This window comes from Ruditapes philippinarum, unplaced genomic scaffold (assembly GCF_026571515.1).
Source record: "Ruditapes philippinarum isolate M1 unplaced genomic scaffold, ASM2657151v2 ctg6023_1_1_1_1, whole genome shotgun sequence".
NCBI lineage: Eukaryota > Metazoa > Mollusca > Bivalvia > Venerida > Veneridae > Ruditapes > Ruditapes philippinarum.
Genome location: NW_026856045.1, coordinates 1 through 17,795, shown reverse-complemented (window position 1 = coordinate 17,795; position 17,795 = coordinate 1). Strand labels below are relative to the sequence as shown.

Here is a 17,795-nt window from a genome sequence, read left to right as displayed (position 1 = left end):
CTTGAGGTCAGTGTGAATTTATAGTGCCTATTAGTGTAATGATACACCATGGAACTAGCGTGAAATCAGCTATCAATTAAATGGACATTCTACCTCACAGATAAGCCATAAATAATTTGCTGACATTTTTACAACATCTGTGGAGGAATAGAACTGAGAACATTATCATGGCAATAAAACAGACATTAAGATAAATCAGATACAAGTGATATCAACATTATTTGCCTTGAGATTCTTTAGAAATTTCTTGTTGTTTTTTTTTAAAAGAAGGGAGATGTTTCATATTTAATTCTACATTAAATATATATTGTTTCATATTTAATTCTACATTAAATATATATTGCATGCAGTACCTTTAAACTTGATTGTTAGGCTCCGCCTACTTAGTGTACTGACCAATTGACTACATATTGTTAAACAGTCTTAGAAATAAACTCATAGTATCAACATCTCGTATTCTCTGCAACCACACCAAATTAACACATATAAAACAGTTATATTAATTGTTGTTTTCTCACATGCCCAGTTGGGCCTTGAGATATCAATTAAACTTTAAAAAAAACCCTATTAACCCAGACTATTTACCGTATACCAGTATTGGTAGATAGTGTAAACGGTATGTGTACTGTAGGGGTCCGACAATGTGTAAACACGAATAGGTGTATTTTGCTCTAGGATTCCTTTCAAGTTTATATATTTTAAATTCAATCAGGACTGGAATGTTAAGAATCAATCAAGTATTAATCTTGCTTATGCCTATATCATAGTATGGAATTTAACCATAGGTTTATCAGAATAAAATACAAATAAGTCCAGACATTGTGCAAGCCAGAGTAAAAGATTATCACTTTCCGGCCCAGCAACTTAAGTATTGCAAAATATTCAAGGAACGATAATGCATATTCACCACAGTGTAGAATATTCAAGATTGAGGATGACAGGTAAGAGATATTTTTCGGTCATTACTACAAGTAGTTTAGTTTCTTAAAGGTGTGTTTTCCTTCGCATGTAAGGAACTGGATCCATCATATAGTCATTTATTTCCTTAGACCCTGCACCGTAGTATCATCACTTATTGACTCATAAATGTGCAGATTTAACAGTTTGAAAATTCGAATCGAGAGACTTAAGCATTTGTTCTCCTATTCTGACATTATTTAAGCATGTGTAACGTTTACCGTGGCTATTCCTCTATGATACTACATTTTCTTCTGACTTCTTTGCCTTATGATTATTTGATTAAAGACAAATTATTTCCATCATTTATTATTTTATAGCATCTAATCTACTTCCTTTATTCTGTGACATTATCAGTAGCTTCTTCACATATTTCAATGTAAGGATCCCGATCCCGATCAGAATCTTCATATCCAATTTTTATACACTCTTAACTTGTACTTGAAGTTTCCTTTGCTGAATGTTCAGTGCTGTGTACTTATTTTTATATGTTTACTTCTGTGAATATCCTTCTTGAAATACATTTAACATGTTAAATGTTAAATGAAGCAAGTATTTTAAGCCAACTTGCAACTTGTCCTTCCAGATTTTTAACTGCATAAGCCATAATCAAAGTAAGTGATCCATGATTATTTTTACTGTCATACAAATAACGTTTAAAAGATTTGACAAAATATACAAGTGCTAAAAGCTATGTACATGTGACACAGTATTTCCGTTCAGTCTTTAATTGTTAAATATCGGTTTGCATAAGTAATAACCGTTCGTGTCCATCTATTTTCTATGACAAAATTCCTTCAATGGCAACTTTGCTACCATCAGTATCCAACATGTATCGCCGTGTAAAGTCTGATTGATAGCACAGGCGCCTCTGTTAATTTCTGCTGAAGATACTGTAATGCTTTTGAACATTCGGTATTCAAATCAAATCTTTTAGACTTCTCTGTTAATTGGTGTCAAGGTTTAGCAATATCAGAATAGCATGTTATAAATTTTCTGTAATAACTGTAAAGTCTTGAAAATGAACGGAGTTCATGAACATTTCCAGGCGTTGCCCATGACTTAAATTTATACAGTTTACTTTTTGCGGATCGGTTTTAATACTATCAGACGAAACAATGTTCAGAAGAAACTCTACTTCCTTTGCAAAAAATATTATAGGCTTTAACTTAATACCTGACTTTTTAATGTAAACTTTTTTACAAGCATTTACATTGATTAACCAATACATTTCCCTTTTTCTTTCAGAGCATTTAGATTTCTGTTAAATATGTCACAAACTATAAAAGAAATCATTTTTGAGGAATTCCTGAAATGCAGAATTTGTATGAAAGAATTTCAATATCCGAAGGTACTAAAATGCCTTCATACATTCTGTGAAGAATGTATAAAGGCAACAATACAACACCAAATTATGACGTCACATTCGGAGATTTGGTGTCCTGTATGCCGGACTAGAATTGACGTCGATTCAAATGGTGACTATAACCTTCAAACTAATTTTCAAGTAAAGAAATTACAGGGGATTATAGAGGTTAGTAAACATCTTTTAAAACTCTAATGATATCTGAACTAGCAGTTTAAAGACCATCTATACATTTTGTACCTAAACATGTTAGAATTTTTTTTGTATACAGTAGTGCCAAACAAATAGCTATTAACATAATACAATTATTATCAAAATTATGCATCTATACTAAAACATAATATACATATTGTATCATATTTGTATAAGATTTCGAAATCAGTTCTACATTATGTTTCGATATCAGTTCTAAATCATGTTTCGATGTCAGTTATATATTATGTCTCGATGTTACTTCGATATCGATCATATCTCGATATCAGTTCAATATTATGCCTCAATATCAGTTCTATATCATGTTTTGATATCAGCTCTATATTAATTATGTTTCGATATCAGTTCTAAATTATGTTTCGATATCACTTCTAAATCATGTTTCGATATCAGTTCTTAATCATGTTTCGGCATCAGTTATAAATTATGTTTCAGTGTCGTTTCAATATTATGTCTTGATATATGTAATGCAATGTGTATAATGTCTCGATATCAGTTCTATATCATGTTTCAATATTAGTTTTATATTATGTTATTATATCAGTTCTATATTAGGTTTCGATATAATTTCTATAATCTTTCGAAGTCAGTTTTATATGATATGTCAATATCAGTACTTTGTTTTGTTTCAATATCAGTTTTATTTTTAGTTTCGATATCAGCTTTATTAATCAGCTTCATGTGTTATTGTCCCAATATCAGTTCTATATTACGTCACGATATTAGTTCAATATCAGTCCAATATCAGTCAACTTCGGTATCAATGCTTTATTATTGTATCAATATCAGTTCTATATTATTTTTCGATATAAGAACAGTCAATATTATGTTTCGATATCCAAATTTTGTTCCGGAATATTATTCTACTACATTTTTCGATGATGATAATATTATATCTTGATACATGCATTATGTTTAACTTGTTGTTTTGTTTAATATGTATTTATAGGGTTTACCGACAAATGAAATATTTGCAGGATTATACAAAGCACAAGTTGGATATAATCTAAATATAGCTCATGCTGTCGCCATTTCGGTATGTATATTTCTGAACTTCTGAAATCAACATTGTGGGTTATACGGGGTGGCCATCACATGTTGACTGTGACTTCAGAAATGATATGAAGTTAAAATGCGGCACAAATAAGCAAATCGATACCAAATTCATATTTTCCAAGCTAGTTCTCTTATCTCAAAACCAATTTAAACAAGGACAACAATGTCGCAAAATACGCCCGTCACAAAAGCTTTTGACAGAGATATGGGCATTATAGATATTCTTTGGACAAAAAGACTATATTTTTATTATCTTTAGTGACCTTGACCTTGAATATATTAACTTAAATTACATGTTTCACATCAGTAGTCATGATAATGACAATTTGTTTTTTTAAACCCTCAATAAATGATGACTAAACTTTAAATGGTCCAAATACACAATTTCTTATTTTAACCTTAACGTTGACCACATGTGTGACCTTTACCTTGACCACAGGGACCTAAAGTTTACATGCGACACTTGTGGTAAGTTATATTGAAATCCCTCTATGCATGTAGAAGTTTTACTCCGGGGACAAGCGTTTTTCAATGACCTCTAAGTGTGACCTTGACTTTTGACCTGGAGATCTGGTTCATGTGCGCTACACGGCTTCTCATAGTGGTAAACATTTCTATGAATTTTCATTAAAATTACTCCATGCGTGTAGAAAATATGCTCCGGACAAAATTTTGACGCCAGACCTCCCGCCAGGGTGAAACTATAATACGACCCATTTTTCAAAAGGGCGTATAAAAAGGACTATAAAGCTGTGAAAACACATACGTTTTTCTTTTCTCTGTACCAATTAGTTTCAATCATATTCGTATATAAAGACGCCCTTTTATTTTATTTTTTGAGGGGGGGGGGGTAGTAGCTTAGTGTTTGTTTACCTTACTTAATGGTTTATTTAGGAGGCGAATCAGTGCGTGTACCTTAAAGCTAGTGTCGACGATCTTCGCTTTGCTGTCATTGAATTACGTCGACAGATAGAGCAGGTAAATATATTTTATATAATTTATGTATAAAAAACATTCAGTTTGTGTTGTATTTCACTTAAAGGAATAAGCAGTCAGATGCACTCCTTTATTTTGTGTTTGAAAATGTAAGATGTGTTCATGGTGGTGATAGTGGTGTTTTCGGTAATTTAACCCATGCCGAAAAATTTATTATTTTACACTCATGCCAGATGTGTCGAGTACTCCAAAATGACGTATAATAATCGCATTCTATTAAGTCAATTCATCCGCAACTATAAGAATATAGATAGGTAGGAAATGAATTATTTCCATGACGAATTATAGAGGTAAACCACTTTAAACATGGCAGAAAATGCCAGAAAAAAGTCATTCCATCGAAAACTTGGTTGGTATCCTCGTTACCATCAAATTAAATAAATGGACAGATATCAGGCGAGCGAGGATACAATGTATTTGACAGTAAAAATTAATCTTATCTCATATATATATATATATACATAAAGATTTAGTGCTGGTCTTGGTTACTGAAGGGTTTGAAATACTTATATTTTCATTATTTTGTACTAAAACAAAAAGGGAATAAAATTACTTATTTAAGCAGACCTTTGTTTATTTTTATATATTTACATTATAATTTTCATATACATAGGTATGTTCAAATATTCAACGATTTTGCTAATTTTACAAGTGTAATTCTAGTACAAAACTGATTTGGAAATAGAAAGAACCATCACGGCAAAAATGTCTGCACAAATGGTATCAAAGGACAACATAATTGTCCACTTAGAAAAGGCTGTTGATAATTTAACTTTAAAGGTAGGTAAACATGTTTTTGTATGGTAATGATAAGGAAATTTAATATGCATGTAGCTCATAAAAGTGAACCCACGTCTCATCGCCAGTGATGATATTTGCGAAAAATCGCTTATTGTATTTAGGGAACTATTTCAACAATTGTATGGAGATTCTTAACCGAACAAGTTTTTGCTCATTTGTAAGGAGATGGGATATCCACTTATCCTTCTCATTATTATATCAAGACTGAGAATTGAGCGGCTCCTATAGAGATACCAACACATTTCGCTATATACCTAGTTGTAAATCTTGCATCAGTAGCAATCAAATCCTTTACCTTTTCAATCATTTTTTGGACAAGTTGCAGTTTTTGGGCGGCGTGTATGAGGTGCATCTTTTTCTTAATCCTAACCACTTTTAAAATTATTACACCACCGTGTGACAGATGAAAAAGAAAGTTCATTATACCCATTAACACGACATACTTAAGTTTGAAAACAAATTTTAAATTTTCATTTCGTAAATAAACTTACCCGACAGTACAATATGGATTAAACAAGATAAAAAAGCAGTATTGAAAGGAGGTGCATGGGTAGTTAAGTTTCAAAATATCTATTTTTTTCATTAATGCATCAATATGTTTAAATATCAATGAAAATTTGAAAAATATAGGCATAAAACACTTACCTTAATAGATTTCCAGTATTACCACACCTTGTTAAGTGAAACAAAACCAGTTAAACATGTATAACTGCTAACCCACTATTAACAGTTGCACAACAATATATATAAGTTCATCCAAACTGTATAAGAATAACCATAAATACTCAAATTTACAAAACATCCAGGCCCAAATCGCCAGAAAAAAACATTAAAAAAACTTGTACACACCACCTTGGTAAAATACAGTAACTTCTGTAACAACATTTACTTGAATTTAAAAATACTTGTATCTATGTTTTTGAGATAATGCTTAATATAGGTGGTCTCTGAAGACCTATCTGCCGTATCCAGTACCTGATCAAAAGACGCACCTTTGAGCAATGCCCAGGAAAGTCCAATACTTCTAGTCTGGTGACCTTTAATTTCTCCAGTTGATTTCTTATTCCTTTGTAAGCATATTAAATAATATTAGCTAACCATTTAGAAATTGTTTGACTTGTCACTGGATGATGAGGTTTAATAACACTCTAGAAAAGTTTAAGTTCAATTTTAGAGTTTTTTCCTCTTAAACTTTCAGTCTTTTCCAAGTGATAAGCCTAAGGCTTTTTTGGATCTTAAAATTTGTCCTTCGAAAAAGATGGAATAAAAATCTTTCTTGAATGCTTTTTTAGCCAAACCTGAATGTATAAAAGTTATTCCTTTCTTCTAAATGTTTATGTTACCTTCTACCAAACACAAAGCTTGAAGATCACTACAACGACGAAAACAGGAAATAGCTATTAAAAACACACCTTCCATGTAATAAACCTCAAAGATGTATCCTTCTTCGGTTCAAATTGTGGCTTCTTCAGGCATTCCAAAACGAGAGGTGAATCCTATTCAGGAACAAATTTTCTAAAAGATGGACGTTCATTAAAAATGCCTCTAAGAAGGCAAATAATGAAGGGGTGTTGACCAATCTGAAATTTTTCCACAAGAAGTAAAATAGATGATAGCATAGACCGATACCCTGTAGTAGTCTTATATTTTAACCCTTGGTCATAAAGGTAAGTTAAAAAATTTAGCAAAATCATTCAAAGACGCTGAAAACGTATCAATCTGTTGTCCACAACACCAATTACTGAATTTTCTTTCAATTTGCAATTATAATCTTTTTTGTACCTTTTCGCCATGAAGCGACAAGTAAATTTCTTGTTCTTTCAGAAAATATCTGAAAACTTTGTCGATAGAAGCCATGCATTTAACTTTAGACTCTGAGGCTTCTGATGAAATATTTTCCCCTTGCATTGCGACAAAAGATTCTGTGGCACAGGGAGTTTTATTAATTTTGCTATCAATAATTACAACAGCTGTGGAAACCAGTGCTGTCTTGGCCAGTTTCAGTCTGCACTTGAATAATTTCATATAGTTCATTACTTTCGGATTTAGTTGTATTGGCGGGGACATATATGCATACATGTTCTGCCATGCAATAGACAGGGCATCCAATGCAAACGCTTGGGGTTGTGAAAACCACGAGCAGAACAGTGTTGTTTGTTTGTTCTCCTGAGTTGCAAAAAAATCTATCAGAGGTTGACCCCAAAAATTGAAACGTTAAGGTGTCACTGTTTTGTTCAGTCTCCATTCTGTATCCCTCACTTCTTGTCTGCTCAGAAAATCTTCCAGAAAATTCAATTTCCCCTTTATGTGAACTGCTTGCAACCACCCAATGATGTGAATCAATGTCAGATCCCATAACTCCCAAGTTAGCAGGCAAATTATAGGCATCGAGTACCCCCTGTCGATGTATATACTGACACACTTACGTGTTGTCTGAGCGTATCAATACATTCTTGTTTTCAGAGCAGACCGAAAGTGGCGGACTGTCAGAATTTAGTTGTATTGGCGGGACGTATATGCATATACTGACACACTTACGTGTTGTCTGAGCGTATCAATACATTCTTGTTTTTCAGAGCAGACCGAAAGTGGCGGACTGTCAGAATTACTGACACACGTGTTGTCTGAGCGTATCAAAACATTCTTGTTTTTCAGAGCAGACCGAAAGTGGCGGACTGTCAGAATTACCGCCTTCATTTCTAAAATGTTTATGTGTTGTAATTTTTCCATCTTTGAACAACGGCCTTGCACTGTAAAGTTGTTTATGTGACTGACCCAGCCCCAAGTCCCACTCGCATCGGTGGTGACAGATACTGGAATGGAAATCTGTTGAACAGATATTCCCTTTACAATGTGTGGATCCTGTTACCACCATTGTAGATGATATCTCACCATATGAGTCAAGAGTATATTGAAACTCAAAGACATTCTTGCCGAGCTTGCCAAGTGTTGATTAAATGAAGTTGTATCGGCCTTATGAACAGCTTTGAATTTTGATGAAGACAACAATCATATATTGTGTTGATGAAATCGAGCCTTTTCTCAATTTTAAAACCGCTTGTTTCAGGTTTGTAGTTCTCTCTTGTGTTGGATAAACTAACCCCTTTGTCATATCGGATAGATCGCCAATGAAAATCTGAGAAGGAACTAAGAAGATTTTTTTCTTGTTTACTATTACCCTTGTTGAAAAGGGAGATCTAGAATTATCTTTCGATCTGACATTCTCCTTGGAAAAGTCTGATTGACAGCTAACCAATCGTCCAGATAAGATGTTAGAAAAGTACCTTGTTGTCTGAGATGTGCTTCTTTGACAGACATTATTTTGCAAAACACCCTTGGAGCTGATGTTGGGCCGAAGCATGGGACTCGAAATTGGTACTCTTGACTTTTGAAACAAAACGGAGATGTTTTCTGTTACCATCGAACATTTTTACATGAAAATAACCGTCTTTCAAGTCCAGATTTATTACATAATTTTCTTTTTGAACTAGGTTTAGAACTTTTGGCATAGTATCTATTTTGAAGTGAGTTTTCCTAAAATACCGGTTCAATGGCTTTAAATTTATCACAGGTCTCCTTTTACCATTTTTCTTGGGAACTAGGAACAACGTACTGTAAAAACCTGCAAGAATCTGATATAGAGTTGTTTACTATTTCTATAGCGTTTTTCAATAAAAGATCTTTTTTTTTATTTTTGAATTATATTTTCTTGTTCTACAGGTACTTTCGTGTGTTTTATTCCCAAGAAAGGTGGAATCTTTAGAAATTCTAGTTTGTAGCCATTCTGAACTACATTTAGAACTCATTTGTCTGCTGTTATTGGAGAGATCATCAGACCTCTCCACAGTGTTGAGTTTTATTGCTGGCGGCATACATTTTTGCGTATGAAATTTAGTTAAATAAATCTCATTTACAGCCTACAAACATTAGATCAAGTCTACAAACATTGTTGTGCGCATGTCGGGATTCAAAATACGACTTAGTTAAACGAAAAATTAACATGAACTGTAGTAAATCGTTTATCGTTTTGTGAATAGCGAATTGAAAGAAAAGGTGACAGTAAACATTTATAAAAGCCACAATACTGTGAAATTTGGAAAGGAGTATTGATTTTTAGGATGGTATATCTGGCCAACATTTTTTACTCATTTCGTTGTCATTAACAGTCCAGGTCATTGGCAAAGCTCAGTTATTTTTAGATATGATCAGCCAGTGAAGGTCCTGTAGAATCAGCTTTCTAAGTGAACTATTTTAAGCCTTCGTCATCTCCAAAAAATATCAGATTTTATTAATGAAATTCCTTACTGCTTTGTCTATATAGAGGTTGCATGTACTTGGTTGAATAAAAAAGGGATTTTCTCAGTTTATTTTCCTGCTGTTAACAAGTTTAAAGAATAGTTAATCAAATGTAAGTGTATCAATCTTGTATACCATAAATAGTACAAATATATTTACTTTTTGCAAGTTTATGCTGCACTAAGTTGCACTGTTTTTGATTCAAAATTGAAATCTGACCTTTTGAATGACTTCTTTAGCAACGAATGACTACAGAAGAAGTCAATCAAAAGGTCAGATTTCAATTTTGAATAAAAAACAAGTTCATCGTTGATTGGGGTTTTTAGTGGAGCTAGAATACTGAAAAACAAAGCATATTTAAGCTTCGGAATCAAGGCTTTTTCAACATTTGTTTGCAATTGTGTACATTACGAATGTGTAAGTTGAACAAATGTTAACATGTATATTTATGTATTTTATGTTAGTCTAGCACAACAGGCTGTATACATGAACCACTTGTGCGGCATTTTGAACATTGTTATGGCATGTCAGCATGCTCGCGCAGTATTCAGGTCGCGCAAGGAGTCGTTCAGACTGGTTTCCATGTGTCGCGCGCCAGTCCACTTTTGCACATAACGCAAACAAAAGGGTATATAAGCTGAATTTTGTTGTTTGTTTTTTTTTAGTTGAGTTATTGTATTTTAAGTGTTAAATTGCTCCGCGCCTACACGCGGAGCTATTTGTGTTTACTTTTTTTTGTCCATGGGCCCGGATTTGAGTAATAAATCCTTTCGGTTTACAGCTAAAAGTAAATCCGCATTCAAGAACTCCTTTCGATTTCTATGTTGGTTTCCCCGTCGGTGATTCGCAGCATGTCATATTAATGAATGAGAACCGGAAAGCAATGCTGCTGTTACATAATTTTGAAAGCTATAAATAGCTATAAATGTTCTGATTTTTGACACTTAGGTTATAAATTTGTTATTTCCCTTTTTTAGTAGTACATGAAATTATAATTTGTTACATTTTGAATTACATTTACACACAGCCTATCAAGTATACTATTAGTGATTGAATTTGTCAATATAAAGAAGATTTCAGGCATAAGATTTTAACAATTTTGCTTTTGATAATTATTTTTAATTTATATTTATGAAATTAAATGTTTAATAATAACATGTTGGTATATTGGTTGTTGAAATAATTAAACTTTAGTATATAAGGTTACATTTCATTAGCGTCATTGGTACAGCATAAAAAGAAAAAAAGTTAATGGAATGACTGGTGACTTGTTGGCGGTCCGTACTCGACAGCGAAAGCCTTACGAGCGGATGGACCCTCATTAAGGTGATTCCGCTTTGTCAGACATATTTGTTTTCACAAAGTCTGTCCAAAGTGAAAGTAGGCCAAAATTCATATAACAACAAAGGTCACATTGTTATATGATGAGCCATTTGCAAGTACACTTCCAGTTCTATGTTTTAAAAACTATTTTAAACAAAAATAAAAATGATAACATTCAGAAATTTACCTTGAATGGGCTACATTTCTGAAGACCAAAAACATTCTGTTGCAAAGTTTTATGCACATTTCATGAATGGCAAAATCCAGTTTAAAGTCTATTTTAGTGCCAACAAATGCTATTTTTTGCAGAAAATACAAAAAAACTTTAAAAATCATAAATCTTAGGAAAGTAGTTTATCTGACCTTGAAAACACATGGCCACCATGACATGTGTAAAAAAGTAGTACTATTGTTTTCTGGCACTACTTTTTTACAAAAAATAATGGAGGCCATGTGCTTAGAAGGACATGAGATACTGATTTATTTGGAGTTAAGTTTTGAAAGATTTTGTATTTGCTGCAAAAAATAGCTTTTGTTGGCACTAAAACAGACTTTAAAAAGGATTTTGCATTCATGAAATGTGCATAAAACTTTGCAACAGAATGGTTTTGGTCTTCAGAAATGTAGCACATTCAATGTAAATATTCTTATTGTTATCATTTTTATTTTTGTTTATAATTGTCCTTAAAATATAAACCTGGAAGTGTATTTTCAAATGGTTCATCATTATACAATAAGAGCTTTCTTGTTATATGAATTTTGGCCTACTTTCACTTTGGACAGACTTTAGTGAAAACAAACATGGCTGACAAAGCGGAATCACCTTAAGCATAGGCTATAAATAGATATCATGACAACAACAGAAACTTTGATTTGCAGTTTGAACATGAAGTGTAATGTTTTTTATGAATGGTTTTAAAGCAATTCAACAAAAAATATATATTGATCTCCCAATAAATTAATTAACAATAGTTTTTTTTATATATTACCAATGTCAAATAGCTTTCATATCTTTGTCATGCACGAATATGACGTTAGTGAATTTCCTCATACCTACCTAAAATTCAGGTAACAGTCTTCTATTATATTGATAAATACTGTATCACCATGTAACGCGTGTATAACAAACAAAAAAAATCCTGAATTTGGTCTTTTTGAAATTCATCCTATTTTTTCATTCCAGGGTGTGTTCTACTTTCAGTATTTTTTTAATTTGACATGAAAAAATGCATGTAATATTACTATATTATAATATTAGTCCCTTTTGTTACTATTTGTATATTTATTTCAATTATAACAGACTTTGATACTTTTATCATCTTCTGTTACTGACTACAGTGGTGACACAAACAGAACACAGTACAGTCATGTCACATAACATTTACAAGTCGTGTAAGTCTTGTTTGTATTCCATGGAATTACTTTCCTTACCAGGTAGGCATCAGTGAAAGCATTTTTATATTAAATATCTTTCCCCTCTTTTTAATTATGGACAGTGCATAAGATAAGTATAATTATGCAAAAAAATAGGTTACATAACATTCGGAAAAAATCTACAATAGTACTTAATCTGAATATAACATGACCTGTGCGTAGGAATAATTTGGTAAGGTATCTGTAATGAGCACATTTTTTGCGCGGAGCTTCTCAATTGAAGAAGCAAATATGTTGTCTTCCAATTTTCTACAAAAAGTGAAATTCGACCACCTACCGGAATTTGAGGGAAACGTGCCAGAATACTTACATGGTCATTGCTGAGTTGAATTTTCCAATTTCCTTCCATATGATCGCTTAGAAAAGAAGTAGGGTTTGGATTTTTTCTTGAACTGTCCAGTGTAACTTTGCACCTTAGCTTGGGGATGCGAAAATTTTTGCCCCGGCCACTTCTTGTTGCTGGAATGTCCCGACCTAAACTTTTAGAGTCAAAGTGTCACTGTTCAAGCCAGGATAATTTGAATCTGAATCACTGTCCGACTGAGAATCCGTGCCCGACTCAAATTTAGAATGATTCACACTGTTCTTCTTTTTCTTCACGTGTCTATCAATATAATTAGACGAGGAAGAGTTACACCGAGATCGAGCAGATTATATTTTGGCAACTAATATCCATGCAATTTAACCGAAATACTCCACTCCAGAGCTGAGAATTTTAGATTCCATTGTTTTCTAGGACATCCTATCTGGATCGCCTTTGAAGTGGAGTTTTCAGCGTATTAGTACCCGACTCCGAGTCCGAAGGAAGCACTTCACCTTCCTCTGGTATTTTAGTTTAGCCATAACTAAAGAAAAGAAAGAGAAAAAACACGACCAATTTGGCCACCGAAAAAAGAGACTGGTATATTATACACGTGACGGAAGTAAGGGCAGTTAATTGAAGAGCTTACTTCCTGTGTAAATAATTCAGCGAATTGTGAGTATAATTAATAGAAGGAATCCATATAGTACTCTCGGGTAAGTTTATTTACAAAATGAAAATGTGTTTCGTCTGTATGACAAGTATACAGCGGTTCTTAATAGAGGAGACCTTTACCCAAACAATTTTAGCATTTTACCATGTATACACGAGCTAGACTGAACTGATTTACACATGTATTGTATCAATTGAGAGCTTACACAAACATCTATGCATAGTTTGTGCAAAAAGAGGTAAAATTGTGAAGAGCACACGTACATGAAGTCTGCTGTGCATGATATTACATATTGGTTCTGCTCAAAATCTGTACTGCAAGTTCTGTGAATAAATAATTGCAATTTTATCTTTAAATTTTGAGTGCATTGTTGTAGGCAGTTCAGATGTACAGTTAGAAATCAGAACGGCCGTAGTTCTCAGTTTAATTCCAAAGATCTGAAAGACATACCAGGCAATATAAAGCCAAAAAGCACTCAAAACAATATGTAAACAAAAACAGAGAGTGTAATGTGTAATCTTTTTATAATGTATAACGTTATGTATATATCTGACATATATAGGAAAATTAAGTATATTTCGGTAAATTATTATTACAAATATGTTAGACAATTATAATTAGTTTGATAATGCACAAACCCAACCATAATGATAAGTTTATAAATAATGCACAGTTCATTTTTATATCTGTTAATTTGCTTAATTTAGGTGAACTTTGGGTGAAATAAATCAGCTCCTTATTAACGCTACGCATTAGGATCTGATGAGCACCAATAGGACTATAGGGGGTCGCCTTTTTGTGATTTTTCAAATAGCCAATCATCGGTGAGCTTTACTTTCACAATTTTGAAAGCGATCGATGCGGTTTGTAATTTTATTCGCCCTTTACAGATAGGCATTAGACGAAATATTAAAATATCGTTGTCCGTTGAAGTAAAACACATTGTGAAGTAAAACACATTGTTGATTTTTGCTATCAAATTGTTAATAATTTGAATCAAATAAACTGGAAAAAAAATAAGAAATAGACGCAGTGTTTTACTGACAAGTTTTTCTGCTGGCTATCATGGACAATGCCATGTTTGTTCTCGAAATCGTGAAAATTGTCTACTCAGATTTAGAAACAGCTTTGCTTTGAAATTCTGAAAGCTCGCCGATGATTGGCTGTTGTAAAGGTCAAGAGAATTGGCAAACTTTTGTTGGTTGTCAAATCCTATTATGTAGCGTCAATTGGAATTCAGATTTGCTTCGCAATATACCTCTGAAACAATGAGGCGACATATTGTCACATGGTAAATTGGCGACCTCCATGTGCCACCTCTGTGGTTAAAATGATAGAGACATGTTTCTTTCACACATTGCAAGAAAGCATAACAGTGATATTTTTAAAATTGATAACAGTTAATTTCGCTTCTAAATCAGGCAAGGACAAAGTTGGCAGGAATTACATGTAGGAAATGTGTAATTGTCTCCCAAACGAACACATAATTATAACCCGGGCGAATGGCGCTGATGTGTATTTGTTTTCCACGCACGTGTTCTATAATTCGAAGTACACGGGTTTATATATCAGCCATTGTAAATGATGAATGTCGCCTAGAAGAAGAATGTGTCCAGCTGATCTTGCTTATCCAAAACAGCACCACCGAAACATTTTTTCTCGTTTAATATTTAAAACATTTGGTACTACAAAAATACCTAAAAAACGAACCCTGTTAATACTAATTATAGTTTTATGATAACAGAGAGTAATAAAATATTTGTTGCTAAAATTCATTATTTCTTTCGTAAGTTTAAACAAATTGAATGGTATAAACTACTCTGAGAAATATATATTTCTATTCATTTAATGATACTTCACCTTTTTTTATTATTTTCTTATCCAGGCACAAAAAAATAACCCCGAGAAAACTGTGCATGATTTGGCGAAGTCATCATGTGTGTTCCAAATAGTACATAGATGCGCATCATGTATTGAAGGTTTTTGCAGATGTTTTTCCAGATTACTTCAGGTGTGTCAAAAGTGTACCATTTAATTTAAATTGTTACTGTATACAACTTTTGATGTTTTGGTCAATTTTGCTTTTAGTTAAAAAACTGTTCGATGTTTTTTTATTCTTTTTCTTTTTCCCGCTTATAAACATACAGGAAAGAAAAGTTCATGATATTGAAGATCTACTTAATTTTAAAATCATCGGGTTAAAGCATACTTATGTTTTCGAAATGTCATTTAAAAAAAAAATCAAAATGCATACAAGTGACATTTTTTCTAAATTGTTTTAATTTTTATAAATGACAAACATAAAAAGTAGTTAAACGCTTTGAGCTACATAATTATTGGAGTATATTTGCCATTAAAGTACCCGAATGGTTCTATGCAAGATATTCAACTTAAGGCCACATCAGACGGTAGGATTTAGTTGTACAACACTTATTAGAGATAAGATGTACAACTTTCAAAGCAATACAACACTTGCATTCAGACCGTTATTCTGCATTGTAGGAAACATCTGAGGTTTCCCTAAAAATAGTTCCCTCCCAATTGATCATTTCATATCATTTTATCCCCATCTTACTACTATGTTTACCTTTTAGCCCTCATATCATTTGTTCTGTAATTTCATTCATTAGAGATAATTTGGCAATCTGTTACTTGTTATTGCAGTGTTGTACTTCAAAATCCTACAGTCTGTTGAGGCCTTTATATCTGTTTTACAATTTTTGGACCAGAGTGGAATTCTTTTAATATACACGTATGAATATTGAATAAATAATACTTATATTTCACCACTGAAGTAATATCGAAAGCCATAATGTCCATTTGTAATTATATTATAAATACAATTTCTCTGACATGTAATTGAATTCGCCCGTACATATAAGAAATGTACTTTTTGAACAAGCTGCAGTTGCTGTTAACAATTTTATCGACCTGAAAAGTGATGAGAAATTAAAAGTTATATTTAGTAGTACTAATGTAATAAGAGTTAGTGCCAAAACCTGCTTCCAGATACTACAAAGAAGGAATTTGTTTATGTGTAAATAGGATGTTTTAATCCTTTTATCAAAGTAGTAGAAATGTAATAATAGTAGTGTACATAGTACATAATTTTTAACAACAATTAGTTTTATATTTTATAATTGAAGATGTAAAACAGATATTTTTGTTTTATTTTGGTTGTGAAGGAAGATTTTACTGTGGCAATGATATAGCAGTACATTGCCACTGTGTATCGACATTGAATATTAAGACATATTGTGTATAGGCTTGATTTAAATGGTTGATTTTTGGGCTGAGTTTAGTGCAGTTTGTTTGTACCCTACTAATGTTATCTACACTGGCACACAAATGTATCATGCTGGAAGGCGATCACCCTATACATTCAAATATATCCAACCAACCAATTATTGTAATATTATTCATTATACTGTCATTTAAGGTAGTGCAGAATAATGACTTTTCACGCACCATGTTCTACCGTGTACTTATTTGGTTATGCATCATGTACAATCTTGTACTTATTGGGAAACACATACCATGTTCAATCATGTACTTATTGCCACATCATGCTCAATTTTGTACCTTGGGACTCACACACCATGTTTAATCATTGTACTTATTGGATTACACATTTAGCATAATCATGTACTTATTCAAATATTTTAGGTCAACGCACCTTTCACAGTCAAGTGTTTTTTGGCGGTTACAACCCTTATACTCCATGATATATGCATTTCATTTTGGAAACATTATTACTCTTTTACTGAATAATGAGAATTATACAGCAATGCTGGGTACATGTATGCTGCGCTGGACTTACACTTTTGTTATGAACATATTTGGCCTCACTCACATAACAAGTAAATTGCATAGTATTGTCAACAAATATTCTGGCATTATTTTTTGAAGTATATTGTTTTTTCATGAAGGAATAAACAAAAATGTCTGTTATATATACATGTACATGTAACTTGGTTATAAAGTAAATTGTTTTTAGCTATAGAATATATTTTACCAGTATCATCATGTTTTTAAATGTCTCTTATAAATCTATCGAGATTGGTCCAACATGTTTTTTAATATGATTGAACATTGTGATGTATTGTATATATGACATGCTTGGAATGAGACAATAAACTATTAAACTACTATAATTTTTACAGATAAGTTATGGCTGGCTGTAAAGAAGAACAAATACGAAAGGAATAAAAAGCATCTACGTTTGTAGATAGTAATATGGAAGACATATTCTCATACACTCTTGTGCAACAAACTCGCCTTTTAATATTTTTAACCAGTTGCTAAACATACTTTATATACCATCTGAGGGAAAGGCCTTCAAGGTGTTGTCGTTATAATAATATTATATAACCTAAAAA

The 17,795-nt window shown here is 32.5% G+C and overlaps 1 protein-coding gene across 1 annotated transcript; it reads left to right on the top strand.

The window, feature by feature from the left end:
- The first annotated feature begins 722 nt into the window (after window positions 1–722).
- LOC132745227 (tripartite motif-containing protein 2-like) lies at window positions 723–17,762 on the top strand. The gene is made up of 7 exons (XM_060734077.1): window positions 723–941; window positions 2,206–2,491; window positions 3,486–3,572; window positions 4,487–4,570; window positions 5,252–5,368; window positions 15,302–15,427; window positions 17,580–17,762. Exons 2-7 carry the CDS (start codon window positions 2,228–2,230, stop codon window positions 17,598–17,600), a joined length of 699 nt encoding a protein of 232 aa, XP_060590060.1. The 5' UTR covers window positions 723–941; window positions 2,206–2,227; the 3' UTR covers window positions 17,601–17,762.
- The last annotated feature ends 33 nt before the right edge of the window (window positions 17,763–17,795 follow it).